This window comes from Propithecus coquereli, unplaced genomic scaffold (genome assembly GCF_000956105.1).
Source record: "Propithecus coquereli isolate 6110/MARCELLA unplaced genomic scaffold, Pcoq_1.0 Scaffold404, whole genome shotgun sequence".
Taxonomy (NCBI): domain Eukaryota; kingdom Metazoa; phylum Chordata; class Mammalia; order Primates; family Indriidae; genus Propithecus; species Propithecus coquereli.
The window spans coordinates 637,824-663,283 of record NW_012149775.1 but is presented as its reverse complement, the minus strand read 5'-3'; the positions used below and the strand labels follow the sequence as shown (position 1 = coordinate 663,283).

Genomic DNA, 25,460 nt, shown 5'->3' with positions numbered 1-25,460 from the left:
TGTATTTTTAGTAGAGATGGGGTCTCGCTCTTGCTCAGGCTGGTTTCGAACTCCTGAGCTCAAACAATCCGCCCGCCTCAGCCTCCCAGAGAGCCAGGATTACAGGCGTGAGCCACCATGCCCGGCCTGTATTTCTTAAAAAGATAAATGGCGGTGACGATTTTCTTTCTATAGGGTCGCTTCACTTTTACAAAAGGCTTTTCTTCACAAATTGTCAGATAAATTCTTCTATATCACTGTCAATTGAATTAGATTTTCCAAACTTGGAATTGTAAACCTAACAATTCAGGATTATATTTATTCCCTAACTAGCTACAGGCCAAATCTGGCCCTGCCATGTCCATTTGTTTTCATATTGTCTACAACTGCTTCCAGTTTACAGTGCAGAGTAGAGTGGCTGAGACAGAGACCACGGGACCTGCAGAGCCTGTAATATCTACTGTATGGCCCTAATCAGAAAAATTTTGCCAACTCCTGCTCTCAAAGCACGATAAATTTGCGAAGAATCCAAATCCACTGTTGTTGGGGGTGGCAGTACGATCGGTGTTTGTCAGAATTTTTTATGTTCAAGCTGTCAGAGCTGAAGGGACTATATTTAGATATGTATTATTGTTACTCTGATAGCCTTCCCTAAATCTGAAATCTCTTCCTTTATGGGATCTTTCTCCAACTGAGCCCTGTAATTAACCACACTCGCCCTTTGATTTGTGTTCTGCTCCCTGTCTAGGAGCCTTTGCCATTAAGTGGCTTCTCTATGGTGGCTAGATCCTCTTAAATGTTCATCTTAGCTCTCAGAGAGAAGGGGGATCATTGGACACATGGGGAAACTGTGGGCCATGGAGGGGTCAAGGCAATGGGGTCATTAGTTAAAGCCAAGACTTCCAGATCCAGCCCTCTGTCACCGTACAGATGCAATTGTGTTCTTTTATTTACTGTGCCTTATAAGAATGAGGACCAAGTTACCATTTTTCTCCCCACAGGGGTCTGTATGAAGCAGCACAAGAAGTTGACCCAGGCCATCCAGAAAGCCAGGGATCACGGTGAGTGTGAGAAAGTGGCACAAGGAAGTTTTGTTAGGCATGAGGAAGGTGACTTAGGACTGGAGGGTAGATATAAATGCACCTACCTACCTGAGAAAGTAGCACTCAACATTTCCCAAGAATTTCTTTCCACATTCCATTGTCCCTTCTCCTGAATCTCCTACCTTGTCATTGTCCTGTCCCCTTGTTTTTTTATCTTCCTTTCCTTACCCTTCCCTCGTATTTTACAACTGTTGACCCCAGTGCCATAGCGAGATCAGAGGACGATCTTTGTATAAATTTCTGGCCCATGGCACCATCACAGGAGTTTAAAAGGTACCCCTCTGCTAGGGCAGATGCAGCTTTATAGTCCTGGTGCAGGACTGCACAGCTTTGCAGTGTGTCAGCCCACACGTGCCCCCTGGCCAGTTACCTTGTGCAATATAATATACAGCATGCATAAATGTGCCCAGTGGCTCTGACTGCTCCCTCCCTTTTATACTTCCTTCCTTTTTCTTAACTGTCTCTGCTTCTCACTCCCCTCTTGACTTTCTCTCTTGTTTTAATCCCCTAGGTCTCCTTAGTTACCACATTCCCCAGGTCGAACCCCGGGACCTTGACTTCAGCACCTCTCATGGAGCTGTGAGTGCTACTCCGCCAGCCCCCACCCTGGTTTCTGGCAACCCCTGGTACCCATGGTACAGCTGGAAACAGCCACCGGAGAGAGAACTGTCCCGCCTTCGCCGGCTCTATCAGGGTCATCTCCTAGAAGAGAGTGGCCCCCCACCTGAGTCAATGCCTGAGGTTCCTCCCACAACAGCAGCTGAAGCCTCCACTGAGCAGACGGGTGGCCGGAGTGCTCCATAGGAGCCATAGCCTGGGAAGGGAGCCTGATTAGGAAGCAGTGCCTAGGGTTGCATGATGGGACCTTACCCTGAGGAGTTTTGTCTTTGGCAGATGCAGGAAGGAAATGAATGTTGTTGCAGGGGATGAATCGGAGGCTGAGGGAAGGAAGCACAGATGTGTATGGGAAACCCCAACCCCTGTGTATTGTAAATAGGGCTAAATGTTGTGTTGCTTTCAGACTTCTGCCAACTCAGCTTTTCCACAATAAAGCTGTATCTCCTGTCTCTGACTTTTTTGGGGACGAGTTTCAGATAAATGCCATTGGTGGGGGCGAGGGTAGTAGCCAGTTGAGTGGTGTTTTTTCTTTCCATATGAGTAAAGAAATGGGTGCTGCAGTAGCAAGAGGAGTGGTTACGCCTAAGGCAGCCCTGCCAGTGACCCCTGGGACCAGAAACCGGGATGGGAAGTTGTGCCATTCTGTCACGATGGGCTTTCTGGGCTCCAGCGCCCCACACAATGTTCACTCCCTGGCCAGCTAGCTCTTCGCTGAGTGGCTGAAATGTTGGAGAGTGGGCCCAGGAAAAGTGCGTTGCCATGGCGCCCACTGCCATGGTGTGGGGGGCGGGAGGGGTGGCGTTGCTGAAGGGACCCCTGGTTTGGTGAGAAGACCGAGGTCCCTGGGCCAGACGGGCTGCCAGAACGCTGGGGGCAGGGTCTGTGGGCGGGGCTGCTGGAAATAAAGACTGCGGAGGGCGAGGGGAGGGGCGGAAGTGACGTCGTGCGGGGTGGGTCCGGCCGCGCACAATGGGCCATGGAGTTCCCGTTCGATGTGGACGCGCTGCTCCCGGAGCGGATCACAGTGCTGGACCAGCACCTGCGGCCCCCAGCCCGCCGACCCGGAACCACAACGTCGGCTCGGTGACATCTCAAACCCGACCTATGGCCCTTCTCTCCTGGTGCCTCTCCAAACCTGGTCCAGGAACCACGCCCCCTTCTCACTGACTACTGACCCGGTCCTTTTGATGTCCCGGCTCGCCCTTTTGGTGACCTCTGACCCTAGACCTAGTGGGGTTGATCAGTGCTTGGGTCTGCGCTTTCACCCCTTGGCCCAAAATGTGGTCCCAGTCAAAGGATGTGGTTGACCCAGCCTTCCTGCTTCCCCACAATAACCTTAAGGCAGGAGGGAGTATACCACCTTGCAAGGTGTGACCGGAGTTTGGGTTCCAGAGGGATGGGGTGGGCAATCAGAGTGGAAGACTCCCAGGCAAAGGCAGACGGCTTTAAGCGTTGAACCTGGGTTGGAGTTGTTGCCCAGGTTCCCAGGAGTGACTGCCTAGGACCCTCTAATTCAGTGAGTATCTGACTCTTTCTCTCCTCTCTTTCTATAGTGTTGATCTGCAGCAGCAAATTATGACCATTGTAGACGAACTGGGCAAGGCTTCTGCCAAGGTATTGGGGAGTCTTTAGACGAAGTAAAGTGGGGGACCTCTGTGGGGATGGTCAATAAGGGAGGCCTAGGTCCTTTGGAGGGACTTGCAGAGTCCGTCTCCATGTTCCTGGCAGGCTCAGCATCTTTCCGCTCCCATCACCAGTGCATCGAGGATGCAGAGTAACCGCCATGTTATTTATGTGCTCAAAGACACTTCAGCCCGACCGTGAGTGCCGAATGCTCTTCCGTCCCGTACTTAATTCCTTCTTCCCTCAGCCCTTCTCGCATCTTTGACTCTGCCTCTTCCAGATAGCTGCCACTAGCTTGTCCTTTATTTTCCCCATCTTACAGGGCTGGAAAAGGAACCATTATTGGTTTCCTCAAAGTTGGATACAAGAAGCTCTTTGTACTGGTGAGTGTTACTGGAAGCTGGGAGTTCGTATGCCTTGATTCCTGAGAACCAAAGTGCTGGAGGTTAGGGGGCAGCAAAGATGCCTGGGTCCTAAAATATACTTATTGTTTACCTCTTAGGATGATCGTGAGGCTCATAATGAGGTTGAACCACTTTGCATCCTGGACTTCTACATCCATGAGTCTGTGCAACGCCATGGCCATGGGCGAGAACTCTTCCAGTATATGTTGCAGGTATCACTTGTCTCTTCACTGGTCCACCCAAAATAGGACCAAAGGCTCCTTTGCTCTGAGCCCTTCAGAAGCCCAGGTTCCTGTTGTCCTGCTCTCCCCATACTTCCTCCTACCCTGAGTCTCCTGTTCCCTGCAGAAGGAGCGAGTTGAACCACACCAACTGGCCATTGACCGACCATCACAGAAGCTGCTGAAATTCCTGAATAAGCACTACAACCTGGAGACCACAGTCCCACAGGTTAGAGGTTCCAAAGGGCGGATCTCCATTGTACATTCCTATTGAATTTATTTCTTATCTGGGGCAAAGAAATGGCACCTTCAAAAAGTTCCTTATTCCTCATCACACAGGTTTCATTTTATACAACTAAGCTCTTTCTCTCATGGTACTATCTTTCATCCTGCAGTCATTTCTCTCTCATCTATTTTGATTCTTTAGCATAGGTTGTCTGCTGTACCTCATTTTCAACCCAAACACAGCTAGCTCATTTTTCACCTCCTTGTTTTCAAGGCCATTACTCATTTAGTCAGTCGATATTTCTTAAGGGTCCAGAATAATATACATTCCCTGCCCTTAGGGAGCTTTGGTCTAATATGGGCAAAGTCATCTTGTTTACAAGTAAGTGTAGTAAAATATTACTCATGCTATCCATTCATTCAACAAATATGTATTGAGCGCTTGGCACTATTCTGGGTACTAGGAATACTTTACTCAATAAAACAAACAAAAGTCCCTGCCTTTGTGGAGCTTCTATTCTAGCTGGGGAGACAAACATAATAAATGAAGTATGTGCTATGGTTAATAATAAATGCTCTGAAAAAATGAGATCAAGTAAAAAGTACTTGGGAGTGCCAAGGTGGGGATGGGAGTGTGTGACATTGCAGGTTGAAATGAGATGATCAGGGAAGGCCTCACTGAGAAGGTGTCATTTGAGCAATAACCAACAGTAAGTGAGAATAAGAGCCAAGTATTAATAATACCTGGAAGGACAGCATCCTAGATGCAGAGAATGGCTAAGGCAAAGGCCGTGAGGTGGGACTGTCCCTACAAGAGCGAACTGGCTGATGGGGCTAGAGCAGCATGAGTGAGGGCACAGTGTGGGAGATGAGATCAGAGGAGGTAATGGGGAAGGAAGGACGTTTGGGGCCTTACAGGCTACTGCAGAGACTTTGGCTTTTACTCTAAATGAAGAACAAGATCACTTTGGCTGTGATCTTGTTTTTTCTAACAAGCTCAGTTTGGTTGCTGTGTTAAGAACAGGCAGTAGGGGGCAAGGGTAGACACAAGTAGACCAGTTAGGAAGCAGTAATCCTGATGAAAAATGGTGGCAGCTGAGACCAAAGTGGTAGCAGTGGAGATGGTAAGGAGTGGCCAGATTTTAAATGTTGTGAAGATAAAGCAAATAAGATGTCCTGGTAGATGGTATGTGGAGAAAGGGAGTTTAGAATGACCCCAAAGCCTGAGCAGCTGGAAGGACGAAGTTGCATTAACTGACATTGTGGTAGATCAGCTTTGGGGGAAATATTAGGAGTACGTTTTAAGCATGTTAACTGGAGATGTCTGTGGTGTGTCCAGGTTGAGGAGGTAGTTGGGCCCTTCCCTGGAGATCGCGGAAGAGGTTTGCTGTGGAGAGTTTTCAGCACACATGTGGTATTTAAAGCAATGAGGCAGGATGAGATCAAAGGAAGAGTATAGACAGAGAAGTGGCCCAAGGACTTGAGCCTTTGGGCCCTCTTTAAAAAATGAGGGAGCTCTTGCCTGCTGGTCCTGGGGGCAACGGGAGGTGGAGGGAGAAGTGAGAGAGGAGAGGAGGAACCAGTAAATGCGACTGAGGAGTGCCTGGTGACATAAATGAAAACCTAGAAGGTGACTTGGAAGGCCACTGAAGAAAGTGTTTCCAGGAGGAAGTAATGGTTTACTGGGTCAAATGCTGCTAATCAGGGAGCTAAGAAAAGGTCTGGGAAGTGACCATTGGATTTAGCTGCCTTAGGCCACATGTGATCTTGACCAGCACTTTCGGTGCAACAGTGGGTGGACACCTGGATGGAGCGGGTCCAGGAGAATGAGAAGCTTGGAACTGGAGAGAGCAAGAATAAGCCACTGTTTTAAAGGCTGCTTTAAGGGAAAAAGAAATAGAGCAAAAGCTAGAGGGAGAAGTAGATCAAGAGAGGGTTGATCCTTTTCAGAGAGAAGAACTAACAACATAAGAATGATTCAGGAGAGAGAAAATTTTGATGTCTGAGAAAGTGGGGAGAATTGCTGAAGCAATATTGTTGAGTGGGCAGGACAGGTTGAGATTTGGTTGACAAGTTAGCCTTGGATAGGAGCATGGATGGTTAATCTATTGAAATATGACTTGGTAGACGATCACAGAGGAAGCCTAAGGCCAAGGTGGTGAGTGCTACCTTGGGCTGGGGTTGGGTAAAGAAAGGCTCAACCTATGTTTAACCTTAAAAGGCGAGTGTTTCTCAGGTGGACAAAACAGGGTGGGCTAAAGTATATTTCATATAGAAGAACCAGTAGAAGCAAAGGCAGAGAGGTAGTAAACCAGCTCTGAGGGCACTGCAAGCAGTGTGGTGTGGCTGGAGTGCTGGGCACGAGCTTGTTGAGGGAGGACGAGGGTGGGTTGGCAGACGTTACAGTAAGGTCAAGGCAAGAGATAGGCTGGGTCTTCCTCCCACAGCACATTTATCCATTAAGTAGCAGAGAGCAGTAGAAGGCGCACGGTATTTAACATCAAGCACATTACCCAGGTAACACGTAAGACCAGAGCAGTGCAGGGTGTAAATAATAACAGATAACGTTTCATGAGCTCTGTGTGGTTTCATGAGCTCTTTGACATTTCATGAGCTCTGTGTAGTTTCTTGAGCTCTGTGTGGTATATATGCATCATCTCAGTGGATCCTTGCACATCTCTTTGAGGTAGGTACTACTGTTAACCCTGTTTTGGGCTTATGAAAACCAGTGACTTGACCAAGTTTGCACAGCTAGTAAGTGATGGAGTCTGGATTTGAACCCATAGCCCACACTGTATTCCTGGCTGAAACACCACAGCAAGAATCAAGTCTGGAGCACTGTGGCTCATGCCTGTAATCCCAGCACTTTCAAGGCCAAGACCAGCCTGGGTGACATAGCAACACCCCGTCTCTACAAAAAATTTAAAAATTAACCAGGCATAGTGGCTCACACCTATAGTTCTTGCTACTTGGGGGGCTAAGGCAGGAGGATCACTTGAGCCCAGGAATTCAAGGCAGCAGTGAGCTATGATTATGCCACTGCACCCCAGTCTGGGCAACAGAGCAAGACCCTGTCTCATAAATAAATAAATAAGTAAATAAGTAAATATTATGAAGGCCAAATTGAATGTGATAATATAATAAATTAACTCTAATAGTTACTAGTTATTAAAGTAGTATCCTGGCCTCCAGCATGTCTCCCCTTGACTAGCCCCACCCATTTGAACCTGTTGAATTAATTTTTCTCAGTGTTTGTATACTTAAACTGTTAGCTTTGCTAATATGTTTTGTTTTGGCCATTTTGGATGTCTCATCTTTTCCTGACATTTTGTTTACCATGACTCCATTAGCCTGAGTCCTAGGAGACCTTAAAAGCAGGATCTGGGTTTTTCGTTTTTATTTTTTGAGATAAAATTCACCATTTTAACCATTTTAACTATACTGGTTTTTAGTATATTCATAGTGTTTCCACTATCTAATTCCAGAACATTTCCATCAACCAAAAAATCCCCTCTTCCTCATTAAGCAGTCATCTGTGTTCCCCTTCCTCCAGCCTCAGCAAACACTGATCTGTCTATATGGATTTGCTTATTTTATTTTATTTTAATTTTTTGAGACAGAGTCTTGCTCTGTTGCCCTGGGTAGAGTGCAGTGGCATCATTGTCATCGTAGCTCACAGCAACCTCAAACTTCTGGGCTCAAGCAATCCTCCTGCCTCAGCCTCCTGAGTAGCTGGGACTACAGGAGCAAGCCACCATGGCTGCTTAAGTTTTCTATTTTTAGTAGAGAGGGGGTCTCGCTCTTGCTCAGGCTGGTCTCAAACTCCTGAGCTCAAGCGATCCTCCCACCTCAGCCTCCCAGAGTGCTAGGATTACAGGTGCGAGCCACCGCGCCTGGATGAATTTGCTTATTTTAGATAGTTCATATACATGAAATCATACATGTGGCCTTTTGTTGTCCCTGGCCTCTTTCACTTAGCATATGTTTTTAGGGTTTATCCATGTTGTGGTATATATCAGTACTTCATCCCCTTTTATGGCTGAATAATATTCCATTTTATAGATATACTACATTTTGTTCATCCATTTATAATACCACATTTTTACTGTACCTTTTCTATGTTTAGATATGTTTAGATACACAATTACTTGTCATTGTGTTACAGCTGCCTGCAGCATTCAGTGCAGTGACGCGCTGTACAGGCTTGTAGCCCAGGAGCAATAGGCTAGAACCATATAGCCCAGGTGCGCAGTAGGCTAGACCATCTAGGTTTGTGTGAGTACACTCTAGGATGTTCCCACAGTGACACCATCGCCTAACACCACATTTCTGAGAACATATCCCCATCATTAAGTGACGCAGGATTGTATTTTGTTTCATCTTCTAGGTGAACAACTTTGTGATCTTTGAAGGCTTCTTTGCCCATCAACATCGTAAGTTTTCTTACCTTGCGCTGATCGTGTAGTTGAAGTGAGGGGAAGGAAAGAGGTGGACTTTTGGTCCCACCGGCCCCCTCACTGAGGGGCACCACCGCTTCCTTCCTCACAGGGCCCCCTGCTCCCTCTCTGAGGGCAACTCGACACCCCCGTGCTGCTGCTGATCCCACGCCCGCCGGTAAAGCCGCCTGGAAGGGGTGGAGCTGCACTCTAGAGTGCTGGCTAGTTGCGCTAGAGGCCACAGGAGGGCAGGGCCACCAGTGAATTTTGGAAAATTCTAGGGCAACACAAGTCTCCAGCAGTCGTACTTGTTTGCCTTTGCCCTCGTGGGAGCTCGGTGAATTTTATACTTGGCAAGACTCTCAGTAAGCACACTCGTTAGGGGCCCATCTGACGGCTGAGGCCAGCGGAGCCTCTTGCTAGTTCAGTTCCATCAAAATAGGCCAGAGTCACGTTCCTTTTTCATTCCTGAGTTTTCTGTCCACCAGTGAGGACAGGCAAGCACAGACAACCCTTCCATTTCCATGTCATAGGATAGTGACATGAATGGCCCAACGTTTAAATATTAGTTTTAGAAGATAACACTCGGAATGTATAAAACTTCCAACAAAATGATGAACTTGATTCGGAGAAACCAAACCTAGAAGGCAGTGAAATGCTGCTCAGGTTCCCCATCCCACACCCTCTCTCTCTCTCACACACTCACACACTCACCCCCTGCCAGTCTGAGCCCCACTCTTCCTCTTCCTCACTGCAGTCACCTCACGAAGGTGGAGCGGCACATCCACCTGGTGGCTGTGCGGTGTTCGCTGGCACAGAGCCCCCTCCTGAGCTGGCTTTCTGGCTGGCTTCCACCTTCCTCTGTGGCTAGGAAAGAGGGTCATTCACCACCACCCAAAGAACAGTCTGTCCCAGTTACGAGCATCACCATGTCAGGCACGGAGAGGCCCTTCACATCCACAGCTCGCTTTGGTTTCCAAGGCTTCTCCCGTCCAGCTCCTGCCGACCGACAGGCTGTGAGAGCCAGCCGGGGTGGTGGGGACTCAGGCCCACGGGGGGTGCTGTGGGTAAAGCTCGGTGCATTCGCTGAGCAGTGTCTCTCGTGCCACCTGTGAGGGAGAAACTCTGGCGAAGGAAAGAGGGAGAGCAAGTGGAGAAGTGAGGAGAGGGAGGCTGAGCTTGGGTCAGTACGCCAGCCTCCCGTTTACTCTGGTAGCCCTTTTCCAGATGTCCACATTTTCCCCTCACCCTTTTTTTTTTAACCTAATCAAACTTCAGTCTCTTCCCATCTTTGCAGAGGAAGGAGAGGTTCTACCCCACCACAAACTCCCCTGACCTCTCCAGAGCAATTCCTGCTTAACCAAGGGCTTTGTCCATCTCATCTAGAGGAGCCCAGGGTCCTCGTTGGCCTGGCTGGGACCATTGCACTGCCCCAGAACCCCAGGGGGCCTGACAGCATGCACTGACAGTAAGACCTCGCGCCCCTTGGCTGCCTTCTCCTGCCTTCCCAGGCCCAGAGTCTCCCCTTGGATCCTCTCCCTTAACTCTGTGTTTGGCCTGCTCCTTCTGGCTATCCTCGAAAGTGCTCCAGAATCCCCCCGAGTCCCCTTTTGGTGTGCTGGCATTGCCATGGCGCTGGTTCGACCATGGCAAGAACTGTGGTGTCGTCAGGCAGCAGAGGTTTGGGATTGTGGGGGTAGCGCCTGGGAGGAGGGGTGCAAAGTATGTCTCCTAATGCTTGCCTTGCCTGCGTCCCCTCCCGCACTAGCTCCACCAAGGAAGCTGCCACCCAAGAGAGCAGAGGGAGACATCAAGCCATACTCCTCTAGTGACCGAGAATGTAAGAGGGGCCGGGGTAGGGTGAATGGGCCTGGGGGACCTTAACTCAAAGGAAGAGAATGCTTGGGGGGATGCAGGGCAAGGATTCCTTCTCTCCAAAGGCTGATTTCTCTTTTTGCTACCCTAATCTTTGCTGTTGTGACTCTATCTCTTCCTTCCCTCTCCATTTTCTTCTTCTCTGTCTTGCTCTTCATTCTCTCTCCCCAGTTCTGAAAGTAGCTGTGGAGCCTCCTTGGCCCCTAAATAGAGCCCCTCGTCGTGCCACACCTCCGGCTCACCCACCCCCTCGCTCCAGCAGCCTGGGAAACTCACCGGAACGGGGTCCCCTCCGCCCCTTCGTGCCAGAGCAGGAGCTGCTGCGTTCCCTGCGCCTCTGCCCACCACACCCCACCGCCCGCCTTCTGCTGGCTGCTGACCCTGGGGGCAGCCCAGCCCAACGTCGCCGTACCAGGTAATAGGAGTTGGAGGGTTAGGGAGCCACAGGAGTGTCAGAGAGGATGTTAGAAATGGCAAAGGGCAACTTGAATCCATCAGAGATGTGGAACAATAAGACAGGTGGATTGAGGAGTCCTGAAACCTTTCAAGAAAAATATTTATGGATGTGATCTAGAAAAAAATTACAGTGAAGGAGCAGAACAAGACTTTATATGGAGCCTAGGGACTCTAATTTTAATGTGAGATTTGAGTGGAAGGACAGGAAGAACACAGCGATCCCCTGGGTAGGGGGAACTGAGCCTTCTAAGATTGGGGAAATCTTGGCTTAACATTTGCTAGGGGCAGTGTCTCTGACACAGTCCCTGGCTCCGTGTCAGTGCCTCGTGAGCCAAGAGCCCATCTCAGCAGCAGGGAGTGGGCATCTCCTTTCTTTCTTTCCCTAGCTTTCTCCTCACCTCTGACTTCTCTGTTTTTCTCTCTCCCCCATTTTCCCTCTCCCTTCCTCCCATCCATAACATCCTTCCACAGCTCCCTTCCTCGCTCTGATGAGAGTCGATACTGACAGCACCCTTTCCCCTCCCTAGGAGACCCCCCTCCCTGAGAACCTCAGACCCCTTCTTCTAGTGCATCCTCTAGGACCCAGTGGAAACTAACAGAGCCCACAGGATTCCCTCTTCCCCTTTTAGACAACTGGGTTGTCAGGGTCCCAAATGGCCTAACACTTTGTAGCTTTTCTTACCACGGAAATCACCCCTTCTCGCCTAACTTGGGCTCTGAATACCCTCCCCACAGACAGCCTGATCTGTTGCCAGCCCCCTTGGTTGGGTGGCTCATACTAATTTTCTAGAGAAGCACTCTTGCTTGGTGTCACTCTAGAATACCATGGAAGGTCCAAGGGCTTCCTCTGCGAGGGAAACCTTTTAAGCAGTCTCATCCATGGAATAAACCCCGTATTTCCCCTACAGTGTCTGCTGGTGGCTCTAATACTGCTTCGTGCTGCCTGCCACACTTGCCGTTTGAGCCTGCTAATGCCAGCCAACGAGTGAGCTCTGCTTCAGAGCAGTCCAGTTACGTAGGACAGGGATTTACCTGCTCCCCAAAGGGATCCACTCAACGTTGACAGACTTTTTTTTTTTTTGAGACAGAGTCTCGCTCTGTTGCCTGGGCTAGAGTACCATGTCGTCAGCCTAGCTCACAGCAACCTCAAACTCCTGGGGTCAAGCGATCCTCCTGCCTCAGCCTCCCAAGTAGCTGGGACTACAGGCACGCGCCACCATGCCCGCCTAATTTTTTCTATATATTTTTAGTTGTCCAGCTAATTTGTTTCTATTTGTAGTATAGATGGGGTCTCACTCTTGCTCAGGCTGGTCGTGAACTCCTGACCTTGAGCAATCCTCCCTCCTCGCCCTCCCAGAGTGCTAGGATTACAGGCATGAGCCACCGCGCCCGGCCTAGACTCTTAATTTCCACGTGTTTTGTGTGTCAGGGAACCCCAAATCCATGTTGCTTTGGGGTCTCTAAAGGAGACTGGCTGACACCACCACTTCCTTGAGATCCAGAGTCTCTGAGGGAGTTTGTTTTTTGGCAGTAGATCCCAGCAAGCACCCTAGGATCACTCTTAGCCATTTTTCAGAAAATGAGCCAAGGATCTGTTAGATCCTGGAATCCCCTCTCACACCCATCCTTCCCTGGAAGCTAGATGCTAATATATTTGTGTCTTATGAGACTGTCTTGAGATGGGGGACCATGCTTCCTCTGGCCTTCCTCTCTCCTTTCCTCTGTAGCAAGAACCCCTTCCCTGCTCCGTGCCCAGGGTATAGGTAGATCCTCCCCCTCCCTACCCTCTGAACGTGTGGTAGATCAGGTACCCTCACTGTTCCCTCAAATCCTTGGGAGCCGGATCTCCCCCCTCTCCCACTCACTCCTCCCTTTTCTTCCACTCAGTGTTGTCTGAATAAAGTGTGAATTCTTTTGTGTTTTCTAAATTGACATTTTCAATGAAAAAAAAAAAAAAGAACCACACACAAAAAAACCAACTTAAGGTGTCAGCCTCATTTGTTCATCACCCTGTATTTTCCTGGGATCTCAGGACTTCTATCCCTCTCATTTTCTTCACTTCTGAGGTCTGCAGATCTTTTACCAAGGAGCCTCGGAGCTCCCCTTCCAGGATCTGGTTTCTGCCCATCCCCATCGTCATTGCTCGATCTTCTCCTGCGGAGTCTTATGTCTCCTCTCATGTAGTTGCTGGATCCCTCCGTGTAGGCTTCTCTACCTACTTCCCATTCCCTCCAGGAACCTCCAGTTCTCCCTAGTGACGGCTACCCTTCTTCACCCCAGGCCGGCCCTTTCTGAGATGTCAAGACTGACCAACATCTCTGGATTCCTCTTCCCAGTCTGTGATTTCCTGATGTGTGCCCCACTTCACCCTCGGATCTCTCTCCCTTACCTCCACTGAAAGTACAACACAGTCTGTCACCCTATTCCCGAGGCTACTTTCCTTTTCCTCCTAAATTTGGCCTTGTAATTCCCTATTTCCCTTTGGTCTGAGGTATCTCATACTTGAGGTAACCATGTTTTCTGAGCCAAATATCAGGGCACCTGGTCCAACAAATTCCTTTTTGCCTATATGTGAGTCTGTTCTTATGATTTGGATCACATTTAGCCATACATTTAACACCTTACCCCAGCCAGAAAGAATAAAGCAACACATCAGGACAGCTCCAGAAAATCTTGGGGCATATAATGAGCTCCCCCTCTTTTTGGGGGGCTCAGCTTAGATTAGAACCCCTTAAGAATGATAATTGTCCCCTTCTCTCTGTTCCTGTCCTGTTCCTCTCCTCTGATTCTTCCATACCCACCCATCTTTCATCCTGTAGCCTCTTCCCCATCATCTCCCATTTCTTCTACAGGGGGACTCCCCCAGGGCTGGTGGCCCAAAGCTGCTGCTACAGCCGCCATGGGGGGTTGAATTCCTCATCCCCCAGTGCAGGTAAGTATTCATTCCTCCTTACCCTCAAATCAAGTAGGCCACATTCACTATCTCCTCCAGCCTTCCCATGCACATGCCTGGTATTTCCGTAGGCAACCAAGATTTGAAGCAGGGGGAACCGGAAACAGAGAATAGGTGAGGTCTAAACTCCTCCCTTAACAGCCTCCCACCACCTTGACTCCTTTCCTAACATCAGTCTCAGCCACTTCCTCCTCGTAAATCTCACGCTATGAACTGGACACCAGCTCCTCCCATAAATCCTTCTACCTAACATTCTGCAAGCCCCTTTCCCCATAGGGTCAGCTCTGGTACTCCCCTTTGGCATCCTCTGAGGGCTTTTAAATTTGGATATAGCACTAATGGTTCCACCTCATACCCATCATGTGTCCTCTACATTAAAACTTGGCATCTAAGACTTTGAAGAGTCTGCAATCTTAATTCCCACTTTAGTGCCCTGTAACCGACTCTCCATCTCCCCACTTACCAGGTCTGCCAGTGCGGAGCAGGTCATGTCACAGGATGGGTCTAGGGAGGAGCCCACGTGCACAGTTCCTCCACAGGCCCAGGCCCAGGCCCCACCAGCCCAGTCCTGGACAGTGGGTGGGGACATGTTCAACGCCAGGTTCATTCGAAACCTGCACGAACGTCGCAGCACCAGGCCTTGGTGACCACAACCCCTTCTCACACCTTCAAAGTCAGTATTATTTCTCCCCCACTACAGGAAAGTGCCAGAGTCCAACCCTCAATGGATGGGTTCATTCATTCATTCATTCAACAGGCTTTCTTATCAGCTCCAAATCATTTGTATCTTACTTTTAGTCAGAGCAATAAAAGTATTTATTTTTATTACGAGAGCTATTGAAAAGTTCGACTGTCATTATTTCAATTCCACCCACCCCTCGCTCTTGGTGCACCCGGTTCAGCCCCATCTTCGCTCGGCTTTTAGCGGAAATGCCTCAGGTGAGAGTGCAGTGTTTAGGGTGCTAATTTACTGCGCAAGCGCTCTGAGGCAGCCTCAGTCTCGGTGAGCGCAGGCGCACTTACGCCCGACCGAGCGCCTCAGCAGGATCCTGGAGCCCGCAGTGCGCAAGCGCGCAACATCTCCGTTTCCCTCCCCTCAGCCCCTTATCCCCCCCTCCTTTCCCCTTCACGAAGCCGGCTCCGGGGCACGCTCACCCCTGTGAGGAGGCCGGAGGCCGGACTCGGGAGGCGTTTTCTCCACTCCCGGAAGATCATGTACCAGCCCAGCCGGGGGGCGGCCCGGCGTCTCGGCCCCTGCCTCCGGGCCTACCAGGCTCGACCCCAGGTGAGCGCAGAGCAAGAGCGGGAGGGGAGGAGAGGGGGCGGGGAGAGACCCTCCTCACAGCCGGTGCGTGGGGCGGAGCGCGCGCCGGCTTCCGCGCAGGCGCAGTGACACCCCACCGCCCCTTCCCACCTGTGCCTCGGGGTGCGTGGACTGGCTAGGGGTTGGCGGGGGCGAGAAGGCGGCGCTGCGCGGCCTGGTGCGCGGTTCTCCGAGGTCTGAAGGCGGGCAGGCGGGGTTAAAGTTGGGGCCGCGGGGCGCGTCCGCGTTGCACCCTGGTCTCCGCGGTTACCTGTGCCTGGAGGTGATTTGAAGGGCAGGGACGGAGAGGTTCGCAACTCGGCCGCGGCGCTGTCCCGGAGTTCCCCGGCGCAGACCAGACCCACGGGCCGTGCTCCGTAGCCCGCGCATCCTGCACCGGGAGAGCGGTCCTGGCAGGAAGGCCGGCCCGAGTGGACCTGGTTCGGGCCCCTGCGCCAGGGCTGGCAAGATGGCCACGCCCCCAGCAGGGATGGCGCCTCTGGGACACCGTCGGGGACCGAGGTACCCGAGCGGCCCGCCGGCCGTCCCCAGAGTGAGACCCCTCGGGGGTTCCTTGGGAGCGGAGGGATCAGGTCAGGCCTGACCTTGGGTGACCTCCCCTCCTCGCAGTTTCAACGTCGGTAAACCAGGGAGAATGAGATCCAACCTTTAACAGTCTCCTGGGGTTGTGCCTGTCATTAGAGGAGCCCGAAATGATAATAGCTTCCATTTATGTGCCACTTTACAGGTCGCTACGTTTTATTTACATTCATTGCCTCACACAGCCTTCATTTGTGGGAAACTGAGGCATAGGGAATGAGAGTGCCTACGGTTACGGGACAGAATTGGACCTCGAATTCCTAGCTTCAACTGGATATTCTTTTCTCTGTACATTTGCCGCACACTTAATTGTGATTTATAGGCCACATCATTTTGCCCACAGTAAAGCCGGTTATTCATTAGTTCATTAATCAAATATGTATTCTTACATGATTTTTGCTGTAAGAAGGGTGAGACTGCCCCAGTGTTGGAACTGTAAACAAATGTAAAAGTGTTAGCTAGTATTTGGGGCAGGTACTGGTACCTGTGTCACATAAAACTGTTGCCGTCTGTTTTCAGTAGAGATGGAGGTGAATCCATTCCTTTTTCCCTCTAGTAATTCCATCTCTTCTGTCAGGAGTAGGTGGGATTGGGAGCTGGTTGATGAGCATCCAAGGGACGGAGGGTCATTAGGCATCTGGATTCTTATCTTTTTCCCTTTTCTCCCTCCTTAGGACCAGCTTTCTCCACGGACTCTACCATTCCTGCCCCTTTGGCCTCACTCCACGACAACCACTTCCCCGTCTTCTCCTCTTCTCTGGTCTCTCCCACCCCTGTGCCCTCCCAGCCTGCGACTTCCCCCGGTTCCCCCACTACCTCTCCCTCAGGTCCAGGCCCTCAGCTCACCATGGGTGGTTCTTCCTCCAGGAAAGGGGGAGGATGGACCAGGACCTGAGTTGCACAGTGGCTGCCTGGATGGGCTTAGGAGCCTTTTTGAGGGACCTCCCTGCCCCTATCCTGGGGCTTTGATACCTTTCCAAGCCCCTGGAACTGCCCACCCTTCCCCTGCCACCCCAACAGGAGATCCTAGTATGGAGGAACACCTGGCTGTCATGTATGAGAGACTGAGACAAGAAGTAAGTCATTACAAAAGTGGCCTTTGTCTACAGTGGAAAGGAATGTGGGTAATCCTTAGAAGTAGGGGCTTAGTCAACTGGATTCTTTTTTAGAATCTTGAGACAGGCACAGAAATCTGTTATAAACATTTTCTTGAGGAAATAATACTCAAGGGTTTGCGTTAAGGGAGGTTAAACATGGGATAAAATAACTTTTTACTCAGAAGGGAGTAAGGAGGCCTTAAAAATAGAAAACTGAGAAATAGGATCATCTTTTTTTCCTCACTGAGTTGATGCCTTCTTCTTCCACCTAGCTTCCCAACCTCTTCCTTCACTCCCACGACTACACTCTCTACTCCTTGGATGTGGAATTCATCAATGAGATCTTGAACATGCGTACCAAGTGAGAATTGGGGCATGGGTAGGGCCTTGGGGAGAAAAGGGCCCAGTGCTATACACTTGACCTGGAGAAGGTCCCAGGCTGCTTTTCACAACTGTTCCTCATTCCTTGGACAGAAGCCAGTTTGGTTTTCTGATTCTGCCATCATGAGATTTCTTTCCCATCCCTTCTTCGCAGGGGCCGGACATGGTACATTCTGTCGCTGACCCTCTGCCGTTTCCTGGCCTGGAACTATTTTGCACAACTTCGTTTGGAGGTTCTACAGCTGACCCGCCACCCCGAGAACTGGACCCTGCAAGCCCGCTGGCGGCTCGTAGGGCTGCCAATCCACATGCTCTTTCTGCGTTTCTACAGGCGTGACAAGGATGAGTTTTACCGGTAAGAAAGAAGTGAGAAGTGCTTGAGGACAGGGATCTTGTTTTAATATAATTTACATTAATATTACAAAAATAATAGGGACATTGAGTACATTAGGAAATCTCTGATCTTCAGTTTCTACATATATAGGACCTGGCACATGGTAGGTACGCAAATACTTAATAAATGAAAATTCCTGTCTGGTAAGTTGAGCCGCACAACTTGGTAAATTTTTGCCTGGGAGTAGAATCCTAAGAAATTGTTAGGCTTAGCCTCAAACATTGTATGTAAGGATTTAAACCAGCAGCTCCCAAACTTTTTCTGCACAGTGGAATCACCTAAGGACGTTTAAAAAATACTGGTGCCCGACATTCTGATTTAATTGTGATAAGGCACAACCTGAGCATTGAAATTTTTAAAAGCTCCCCAGGTGATCTAATATGTAGCAAAGTTTAGAACTACCAGTTTAAACGAAAGTTTGAATTAAGCTTTGGGACCAGTCACCTTTTCCCTCAGTAAGCCTCTCCCTTCCCCAGGACCTATGATGCCTATTCTACCTTCTACCTGAATTCCAGTGGCCTCATTTGTCGCCATCGCCTAGACAAAGTGAGTCCTAAGTAGGGCTAGGTGGGGTGAAGGGTAGACCATCTGTATGCTCCCCCTCAACTGGCATTAACCTTTCTCCCTGCAGCTGATGCCTTCACACTCACCTCCAACGCCTGTGAAGAAGCTGCTAGTGGGAGCCCTGGTGGCCTTGGGGCTGTCAGAGCCAGAACCCAACTTAGACCTGTGTTCTAAGGCCTAATCTTTGGCCTTGGAGTGGAGGCAGCACTGAAGACTTTGCTACGCACAAGAGAAGGAGGTGGAGGCGGCCAAGAATCTCAGGAGCCAGCTTCTTCCCCTCTTCTCTCTCCTACCTTCCTTTCCATCTCATGCTGTGTAATTTAACTTGTAAATAATAAAGTTTAAGTGACTATATGAGACAGAATTTCATATGTCACTTTCTCTGGATCCCATAAGTTCCCGCAAGCTTTATTCCAAAAATAATTTTATTTAATAGATATTAAATAATGTATAGACAGAAAAGGAGCTGGTGTCAGGTTCCATTTATGTCCCCATCTCTTACCCCAGCTCTTCCCGTGTCTTGCCTATTTTTTTTGGCATTTTCTTAGAATGAGGATCTTCTAACTCCTTGGCCTTATAATAGTGGGGAGCCACCTCCAGAAGCCAACTGCTCTCAATCTCCAATACCTAGAAGGAGAGAGAAAAGATCAGTAGGGTTCCCTTCTTTCCAACCCATATTATGTGTGTGGTTAAAAAAGTTTCTTTCCCCTCTGACTGCAGGGCTGGCAAAGAGGTACCTGGCTCTGTTAATGTATGCCTAAAGGCAGACACACCTCTGCATATTATTCAAGATCCCAAGTAACCTATCCCCAAGAAAAGCCTGGAATGGAAAGACTAAAGTACACTCTGCTTTGTTCACCATTATAGCCCTAGCACTTAAAACACTGAGACAGTAGGCATTCAGATATTTACCGAATGAAATACATAGTTCTCAGATCTTGAAAGATGCTGAGACGGCTGTTAGAAACGATGCCTTTCTATTTTATCCTACCTTAAACCAATGTATTTTCCTTTCTCTGTGCCAGTCCCAGCAACCTGAAACTGGGTTCTGAGCCTGCCAGGACACGATCTCCCCATGTAATCACCTGCCTGAGCAGGGATGGTCTCCTCACCTGTCTCATGAACTCTTTGGTGGTCAAGACAAGTTCGTGGTAAAGCAGCCAGCGTGGCTGCTGCTCAAAGAGGGAGGAGTTGGGGTGAATGAACACTGTCTGCTGCTGTTTCACTGTTCGGTAGCCACTACGAGTCAGCCGTGCTGTGTGGTAAAAGTAACCAGCAGTGATGGCCTAAGGAGCAGGCAGAAAAGAAAGTCAATGGGAAAGGCACACATCTGGGGACCTCGGTGCTCACTATCTTTTTAGTTCAGGCTTCTAGAGAACTGGAGAGGTGAGGAAAGCATGAAGAACCCACTGAGAATACACCTTCAGTGGTCTGGGGAAGAGCGAGCCCCGGGAGAACACGTCTTACACAGGGCACGAGGGTATGTTCTCAGGCTGGAGGAACTGCTGCATGTCCCCAGAGAAGCTTGCTCCTTGGGAGGTACTGGGTGGAGGGCAATAGACTGAAGAAATGCTGACCTTGCGTACACGGATATAGTCCCCCTGGCAGGAGCTGAGACCAACTTCCACACGTTCCAAGAGCCCCTCCAGCTGTTCCCGCACATCCCGGGCTCGGCGCATGGATCTGAACTGTACAAAGTTCTCGTAGCACCACTGTGAAGAGTAGCCACTCTCGACCCACTGTGAAGAGGGTTAAAAAGAAAGTGGGGGTTAAGTATAAGTAGCACTAAAGTACCCCATGTCTCCCTCCTTCCCACTCACCCAAGCCTAGTGACCTGTGTGTAAACGTTTAGCAGAACCAGGTGGTCACCACCAGGGAGGAAGAAGTTGACACGAGCATTGTCAGCATGGACAACCTTGTCCTTGGGTCGGTAGAAGATGGAGTTGTTGACAGAGAGCATGGCAGCCACTGTCAGGATCTCCTCTGAACAGCTGTACCTGGGGCAGGAAGGGAAAAGCATGAAAGCTGAAAGCAAAACACATAAGACAGACACGGTGGAGGGACAGTGATCACTGTGTGATGTTCCCTCATGTGGGGAAGGCCAGTTGACACAGTGGCTACAAATTAGCCAGCAGATAGATTCAGGTGGCAGCAGCTTGGGGGTCACGGGGTGGGGGCTGTAGACGAAACACAGTTACACAGGAAAGGTATCTACAGAGACAGGGAGGAAGCACTAGGGACTTCTGAGGGCTCTGCAATAGGAAGGTGTGTACTAAGTGCATCAGGAAAAGATCTCTGACCTCAACCACGGCAGAGGAATGGCATCGAAAGGTGGTCCCTCCACAGCTACATCTAAATGTTCCAGTCTGAAACCTTAGGAATGAGTAAGGTTCCTACTCAGCAACCCTCCCAGATGGAAAATCCTCCACTTTCATTTATTTTGCTGTTTATAAATCTTGCCCGTTTAATACCATGAAGAACAGGATTGAGTGTCTTACTGAACCTTGTGAGCCTTAAAGGGGGGCAATAAGAGTTCTCTAATAACTTATTTTTTGTTAAAGAATAATATGGAGGCCGGGCGCGGTGGCTCACGCCTGTAATCCTAGCACTCTGGGAGGCCGAGGCGGGCGGATTGTTTGAGCTCAGGAGTTCGAGACCAGCCTGAGCAAGAGCGAGACTCCCGCCTCTACTAAAATTAGAAAGAAATTAATCGGCCAACTAAAAATATATAGAAAAAATTAGCTGGGCATGGTGGCGCGTGCTTGTAGTCCCAGCTACTCGGGAGGCTGAGGCAGAAGGATCGCTTGAGCCCAGGAGTTTGAGGTTGCTGTGAGTTAGGCTGACGCCATGGCACTCATTCTAGACCAGGCAAAAGAGTAAGACTCTGTCTCAAAAAAAAAAAAAAAAAGAATAATATGGAGAGAAAAAGAGAAAGAGATAAAGATGGTCCCCGAGCCAGAGGACGCGTGGCCAGTTTGTGTGCTGGGGGCCCAGGTGGGGTGGGAGGGCTTACTTCTCAGAGGCCAAGATCATTTTAGACAGCATGGGGTCCACGGGCAGCTCTGCCATCTTTCGACCAGACTAAGGAGAGAAGAGACAGAGAGTTGAAGCCAGTCCTCCCTCGGGTTTCCCTCCACCACTACAGGGGTCCCTGGAGCCACCCTGACCCCGTCAACCTGCCCTAGCCCATGCTGTACCCCACCTCACCGTGGTGAGCTCCCCGAGGTGGTTGAGGGCTCCCAAAGCATACAGCTGCTCCAAAGCCAGCAGCAGGGTCTCATACGGAGGAGGATCCAGGAAATCAAAGTGCATTAGGTCATGGATACCTAGAGAAAGGTGTAGGGATAAAATAGAGCCCCTTCACAAGGACCAGGCACACCTTCCTGCTCTCTCAGGAGGACTCAGGTATGCCAATCACCTAAACTCTTGAGCAGCAACACAACATTGCCCAGGCTGGTCCTCTGGATCTCAGGCACCGTGGTTTCCTCGAGTTCATGCTGATAGGCCCAGGCAGTATAAAGGCGGAAGCACTTCCCTGCGGCCACCCGACCTGCCCGGCCAGCTCGCTGATTGGCTGAGGCCTGGAAAGAAAGGAGAGCAGGCTGGCTGACAATTTGGTCAGGGAAAAGAGAAAGCGCAGTGTTTATGCAAGAAATCTGGGAGGATGGGAACTGCTTATCCCTCGTCCCCTAAGAGGCCCCCATCCTGCTTCTGAGTTGGACCTTCCCTGTGGGACAGTCCCACCTCCTGCCACCTCCATGGAGACCCAGGCTGACCTTGCTGCAGGGTGTGACAGTGAGTGATTCCATGCCTGTGCGGGGGTTGTAGCTCTTCTGCTTACAGAACCCCGGATCCAGCACGTAAATGATGCCCTCAATGGTGAGTGACGTCTCGGCGATGTTTGTTGCCACAACCACCTGAGTGAGAGGATGTGGGGTCACCCAGAGAGCCTGCCGGCCCAGTTACCCAGGAAAAGGTGATCTTCGAAAGTTAGGAATAGAGAAGCAGGTGCAGTAAGGGGCAGGAGCTGAGGGAATTAGTATCCAAAGTCAGGAGTGGGGGACAGGCAAGAAGACAGGTGACAGAGAAGTGTGGGTGGCAGTCAGTAGGAACGCAATGAGGAGAGGAAACGGAGAAGAGGATTTAGGGTATTTTCGAAGACGGGAAATGGGGGTGTCCAGGTTCCTGCCCCCATCTTCCCTGCCAGCACTTCCACATCTTCACACACTGCTTCCTGTGACAGCCTCCTAACGGGTGTCCCTGCTTCTGCTCCTAGCCTCCAGCACATGGCATCTAGGATGGGCTTTTTAAAATGTAAACCTGTCACATCACTCTCTATCCTTCAGTGGCTTCCCATGCTATTCTAGAATTCAATCCATGCCCCTTAAAGGCCTGATCACCCAGCCCCTGGCTGCCTTTCTGACCTCATCTCCTGGCACTGCACCTGCTCCCCGCTCCTCCCGCACCTGCTGCTCCCTGACGCTCCTTGCTCCTGAGTGCACGCCTCACTCCATTCTTTGCATCAGCTGTTCCCTCTGCTTGGTGGCCTCCCTCACCTGGTTCAGGGCTCTGCTCCACTTTCATCTTACTGGAGAGGCCTTCCCTGCCCACCAAGGAAAACACCTTCCTGCTATTCCTCACCCCCACCCTCCAGAGTCAGCTTCCACTTTCCTATGCTACTTTGTATCCAAAATCAGCTCTTCAGAGCACTGGCTACAAATTGATGTTACGTATTTATGTGTCCACTGTCTCCTTCCATTAGACTGTAAATTCACTAAGCTAGGGGCTTTGTTTTGTTCATCACTGTGTCATCAGCCCTTAGAACAGTACTTGGCTCGCAGGAGGAACTCATTAAATATTTGTTAAATGAAAGTTATCTCTGCTCAAAATCCTTTGATTGCCACTCAACTGTCTAAAGTCCAAACTCTTTCTCCTGTCATCAAAGGCCCTCCGTAATCTCAATCCAAAGTTGTTTGCAGCCTTGTCTCACACTATCATCATATGAAACTCCCACAAAGCCTACTAGCTCACACTCTGACCTCAAACACACCTTGGGCCTTCCTCTGATATCTCCCCAGCCAGCCATTTTTCTTTTTTCTTTCTTTCTTTTTTTTTTTTTTGAGACAGAGTCTCACTGTGTTGTCTGGGCTAGAGTGCCGTGGTGTCAGCCTAGCTCACAGCAACCTCAAACTCCTGGGCTCAAGCAATCCTCCTGCCTCAGCCTCCCAAGTAGCTGGGACTACAGGCATGCACCACTATGCCCGGCTAATTTTTTCCATATATTTTTAGTTGTCCAGCCAATTTCTTTGTATTTTAGTAGAGACGGGGTCTTACTCTTGCTCAGGCTGGTCTCGAACTCCTGAGCTCAAAAAATCCTCCCACCTCGGCCTCCCAGAGTCCCAGCCATTTTTCTTAAAGCCCCATATCAAATCCCACCTTCTGGCACACCAAGGGCTTCCCTTCTCCACTGCATCTCTACAGTGCTTACTTTCCAGATCATGCATTTGGCTCTCGGTTCACGCCACATTCACCTCTCACTAGCCCCAGAGGCAAGGGATTGACTGCTTCTCAGCCTGTGTCCGCAGCAGTGCCCATGACACACTTTGCGTGGGACAGGCACACACCTTCTTTTTTATTAGCACTTGTGTGAACCGCAGGGACAAAGAATATGGGTTTCTCCAACTGACCTTTCGTGCCCCAGGGGGCGTGGGCTGGAAGATACGAGCCTGCATGTCAGAGGGCAGGTTGGCATAAATGGGCAGCACCAGGAGCTCCCGGATCTTGGAGCCCAGGCGGCGGCAGCGATCCTGGAGCATCTCACAGGCAGCCTCAATCTCCTCCTGGATTTAGGGTGAGGAAGCAACAGGGGTCCCAGAGTCACAGAAAGCCAGCCAATAAGCCAGCTCAATTTTCCCCTGGGATATGTTATCTTCCCTCCCCACCAAGTCAGGCACCTGTCCTGTCAAGAACACCAGGATATCCCCGGGGGGCTGGGTTACATGGATCTGCAGCACAGACACAACACAGGCTTCCAAGTAGTCAGCCTCTGGAGCCTAGGGAGCAGGAAGAGATGGGGTCACAGGAGGGCCACCTGCTTAGGCAAACATTTCCTCTCCTCCCAGCTCAACATATGCTTTATCCCAGGTCCCCTTCGGACTTTCCATTCCACCCTTCCCTCCTTGGAACAACCCCCTCCAAACGCCCCAGCTTCTATGACTCAGAATTAAGCCCATCCTCCCTGAAGGGGGCACCTTAGTATAGAAGATGTCCACTGGAAACCTGCGCCCAGGGATTCGAAACACAGGGGCATCGTCAAAGAAGGTGGAAAAGCGGGCAGTGTCCAGTGTGGCTGAAGCCACTAGGACCTTGAGCTCGGGTCGGAAGCGAGCAACATCCTTGATCAATCCAAAGAGAATGTCTGTGTGTAGGGTCCGTTCATGAGCCTCATCCACCATCACCACGCTGGGGAAGGAATGGGGGGAGCAATGAGAGAGGAGAGCTGGGCAATGCCGGACCGGACACCAGGGTGCCCCGGATGAGAGGGGAGGGATGGAAGCAAAGAACTCAAGAATGAATATTTGGGGGGGCTGAGGGGGCTCTAAGGAGAAGCCAACCATCACAGTTATGTAAGACCAACAGAAAGTTAGAGAGGGCCAGGGCCTCATGATCTGTAGCCTATCACAGCCTCGGCAGACAGGAGTAGCCAAGATGAAGGGGCTGGAAGCTGAGGCCAGGACAAGTCAGACATCCCCTCTAGTTCAGAGTTAAGAGTCTGCTTAGAGTCAGCAGCTGCTCTTACTGGAAAAAACAAAAGGATGTTTTTGTTTGTTTCTTTCTTTTTTTTTTTTTAAGAGACAAGGTCTCACTCTGTTGCCCAGGCTGAAGTGGAGTGGCATAATCATAGTTCACTGCAGCCTTGAACTCTTGGGCTCAAGCCATCCTACCAGCTCAGCCTCCACAGGAGTAGCTGGGACTGCAGGTGGGCATCACCATACCCAGCTAATTTTTACATTTGTTGTAGAGAGGGGTCTCGCTTTGTTGACTAGGATTGTCTTGAACTCCCAGCCTCAAGCAATCCTCCCACCTTGGCCTCCCAAACCTACAATCCCTTCTACCCTTCAGCCCCATCTCCATGGTACATGGAGGTCAGTTCTAGGACTGTGTGAACCACAAGATTCAAGAACTAGTGCGTCGGCCGGGCGCGGTGGCTCACACCTGTAATCCTAGC

At 50.2% G+C, this 25,460-nt stretch overlaps 4 protein-coding genes across 9 annotated transcripts in view; 3 read left to right on the top strand and 1 right to left on the bottom strand.

Annotated features, from left to right (window-relative positions):
* The window catches only part of MRPS18B (mitochondrial ribosomal protein S18B), a 6,428-nt gene extending 4,279 nt beyond the window's left edge, over positions 1-2,149 (top strand). Inside the window, exons 5-6 of the mRNA XM_012652902.1 lie at positions 947-1,040; positions 1,594-2,149. Of these exons, the coding sequence (XP_012508356.1) occupies positions 947-1,040; positions 1,594-1,886 (387 nt within the window). The 3' untranslated portion in view covers positions 1,887-2,149. The remainder of the gene's footprint in view (positions 1-946; positions 1,041-1,593) is intronic.
* Positions 2,150-2,673: 524 nt separating this feature from the next.
* ATAT1 (alpha tubulin acetyltransferase 1) lies at positions 2,674-14,722 on the top strand. Of its 4 annotated transcripts, none has more exons than XM_012652936.1 (13): positions 2,677-3,068; positions 3,254-3,314; positions 3,429-3,520; positions 3,646-3,706; positions 3,826-3,939; positions 4,076-4,177; positions 8,561-8,606; positions 8,722-8,787; positions 10,378-10,449; positions 10,656-10,899; positions 13,793-13,872; positions 13,965-14,007; positions 14,360-14,722. In XM_012652936.1, the coding sequence occupies exons 1-13, from the start codon at positions 2,998-3,000 to the stop codon at positions 14,538-14,540; spliced, it is 1,233 nt and encodes a 410-aa protein (XP_012508390.1). In that variant the 5' UTR covers positions 2,677-2,997; the 3' UTR covers positions 14,541-14,722. The 4 variants fall into 4 exon arrangements, with proteins under 4 accessions (XP_012508393.1, XP_012508390.1, XP_012508389.1 ...); XM_012652935.1 differs by having other exon boundaries at positions 2,677-2,783; positions 14,360-14,592; XM_012652938.1 differs by lacking the exons at positions 13,793-13,872; positions 13,965-14,007; positions 14,360-14,722 and adding an exon at positions 11,412-11,445 and having other exon boundaries at positions 2,677-2,783.
* A 271-nt stretch (positions 14,723-14,993) lies between these two features.
* On the top strand, positions 14,994-18,687 carry LOC105817301 (chromosome unknown open reading frame, human C6orf136). 3 transcript variants are annotated; one of them, XM_012652957.1, is made up of 7 exons: positions 15,296-15,718; positions 16,471-16,556; positions 16,817-16,872; positions 17,166-17,254; positions 17,429-17,629; positions 18,145-18,214; positions 18,300-18,589. In XM_012652957.1, the coding sequence occupies exons 1-7, from the start codon at positions 15,666-15,668 to the stop codon at positions 18,411-18,413; spliced, it is 669 nt and encodes a 222-aa protein (XP_012508411.1). In that variant the 5' UTR covers positions 15,296-15,665; the 3' UTR covers positions 18,414-18,589. The 3 variants fall into 3 exon arrangements, with proteins under 3 accessions (XP_012508412.1, XP_012508413.1, XP_012508411.1); XM_012652958.1 differs by lacking the exons at positions 15,296-15,718; positions 16,471-16,556 and adding an exon at positions 14,994-15,178 and having other exon boundaries at positions 18,300-18,687; XM_012652959.1 differs by lacking the exon at positions 15,296-15,718 and adding an exon at positions 14,994-15,178 and having other exon boundaries at positions 16,471-16,872; positions 18,300-18,687.
* The window catches only part of DHX16 (DEAH (Asp-Glu-Ala-His) box polypeptide 16), a 14,682-nt gene continuing 7,835 nt past the window's right edge, over positions 18,614-25,460 (bottom strand). The window contains exons 10-20 of the mRNA XM_012652911.1: positions 24,484-24,694; positions 24,187-24,285; positions 23,920-24,072; positions 22,009-22,149; positions 21,651-21,813; positions 21,440-21,558; positions 21,246-21,313; positions 20,067-20,229; positions 19,810-19,971; positions 19,345-19,518; positions 18,614-18,859 (exon numbers count right to left, since the gene is read on the bottom strand). Coding sequence (XP_012508365.1) covers positions 18,731-18,859; positions 19,345-19,518; positions 19,810-19,971; positions 20,067-20,229; positions 21,246-21,313; positions 21,440-21,558; positions 21,651-21,813; positions 22,009-22,149; positions 23,920-24,072; positions 24,187-24,285; positions 24,484-24,694 — 1,582 coding nt within the window. The 3' untranslated portion in view covers positions 18,614-18,730. The remainder of the gene's footprint in view (positions 18,860-19,344; positions 19,519-19,809; positions 19,972-20,066; positions 20,230-21,245; positions 21,314-21,439; positions 21,559-21,650; positions 21,814-22,008; positions 22,150-23,919; positions 24,073-24,186; positions 24,286-24,483; positions 24,695-25,460) is intronic.

Coding starts and splice junctions, on each gene's coding strand:
- ATAT1 (XM_012652935.1), top strand. CDS start 2,677: ATGGAGTTCCCGTTCGATGTGGACGCGCTGCTCCCGGAGCGGATCACA. Junction 3,707..3,825: donor ACAAGAAGCTCTTTGTACTG/GTGAGTGTTACT, acceptor TTTACCTCTTAG/GATGATCGTGAGGCTCATAA. Junction 10,900..13,792: donor GCCCAACGTCGCCGTACCAG/GTAATAGGAGTT, acceptor TTTCTTCTACAG/GGGGACTCCCCCAGGGCTGG.
- LOC105817301 (XM_012652959.1), top strand. CDS start 15,107: ATGTACCAGCCCAGCCGGGGGGCGGCCCGGCGTCTCGGCCCCTGCCTC. Junction 15,179..16,470: donor CCTACCAGGCTCGACCCCAG/GTGAGCGCAGAG, acceptor CTCCCTCCTTAG/GACCAGCTTTCTCCACGGAC. Junction 17,255..17,428: donor ATCTTGAACATGCGTACCAA/GTGAGAATTGGG, acceptor CCTTCTTCGCAG/GGGCCGGACATGGTACATTC.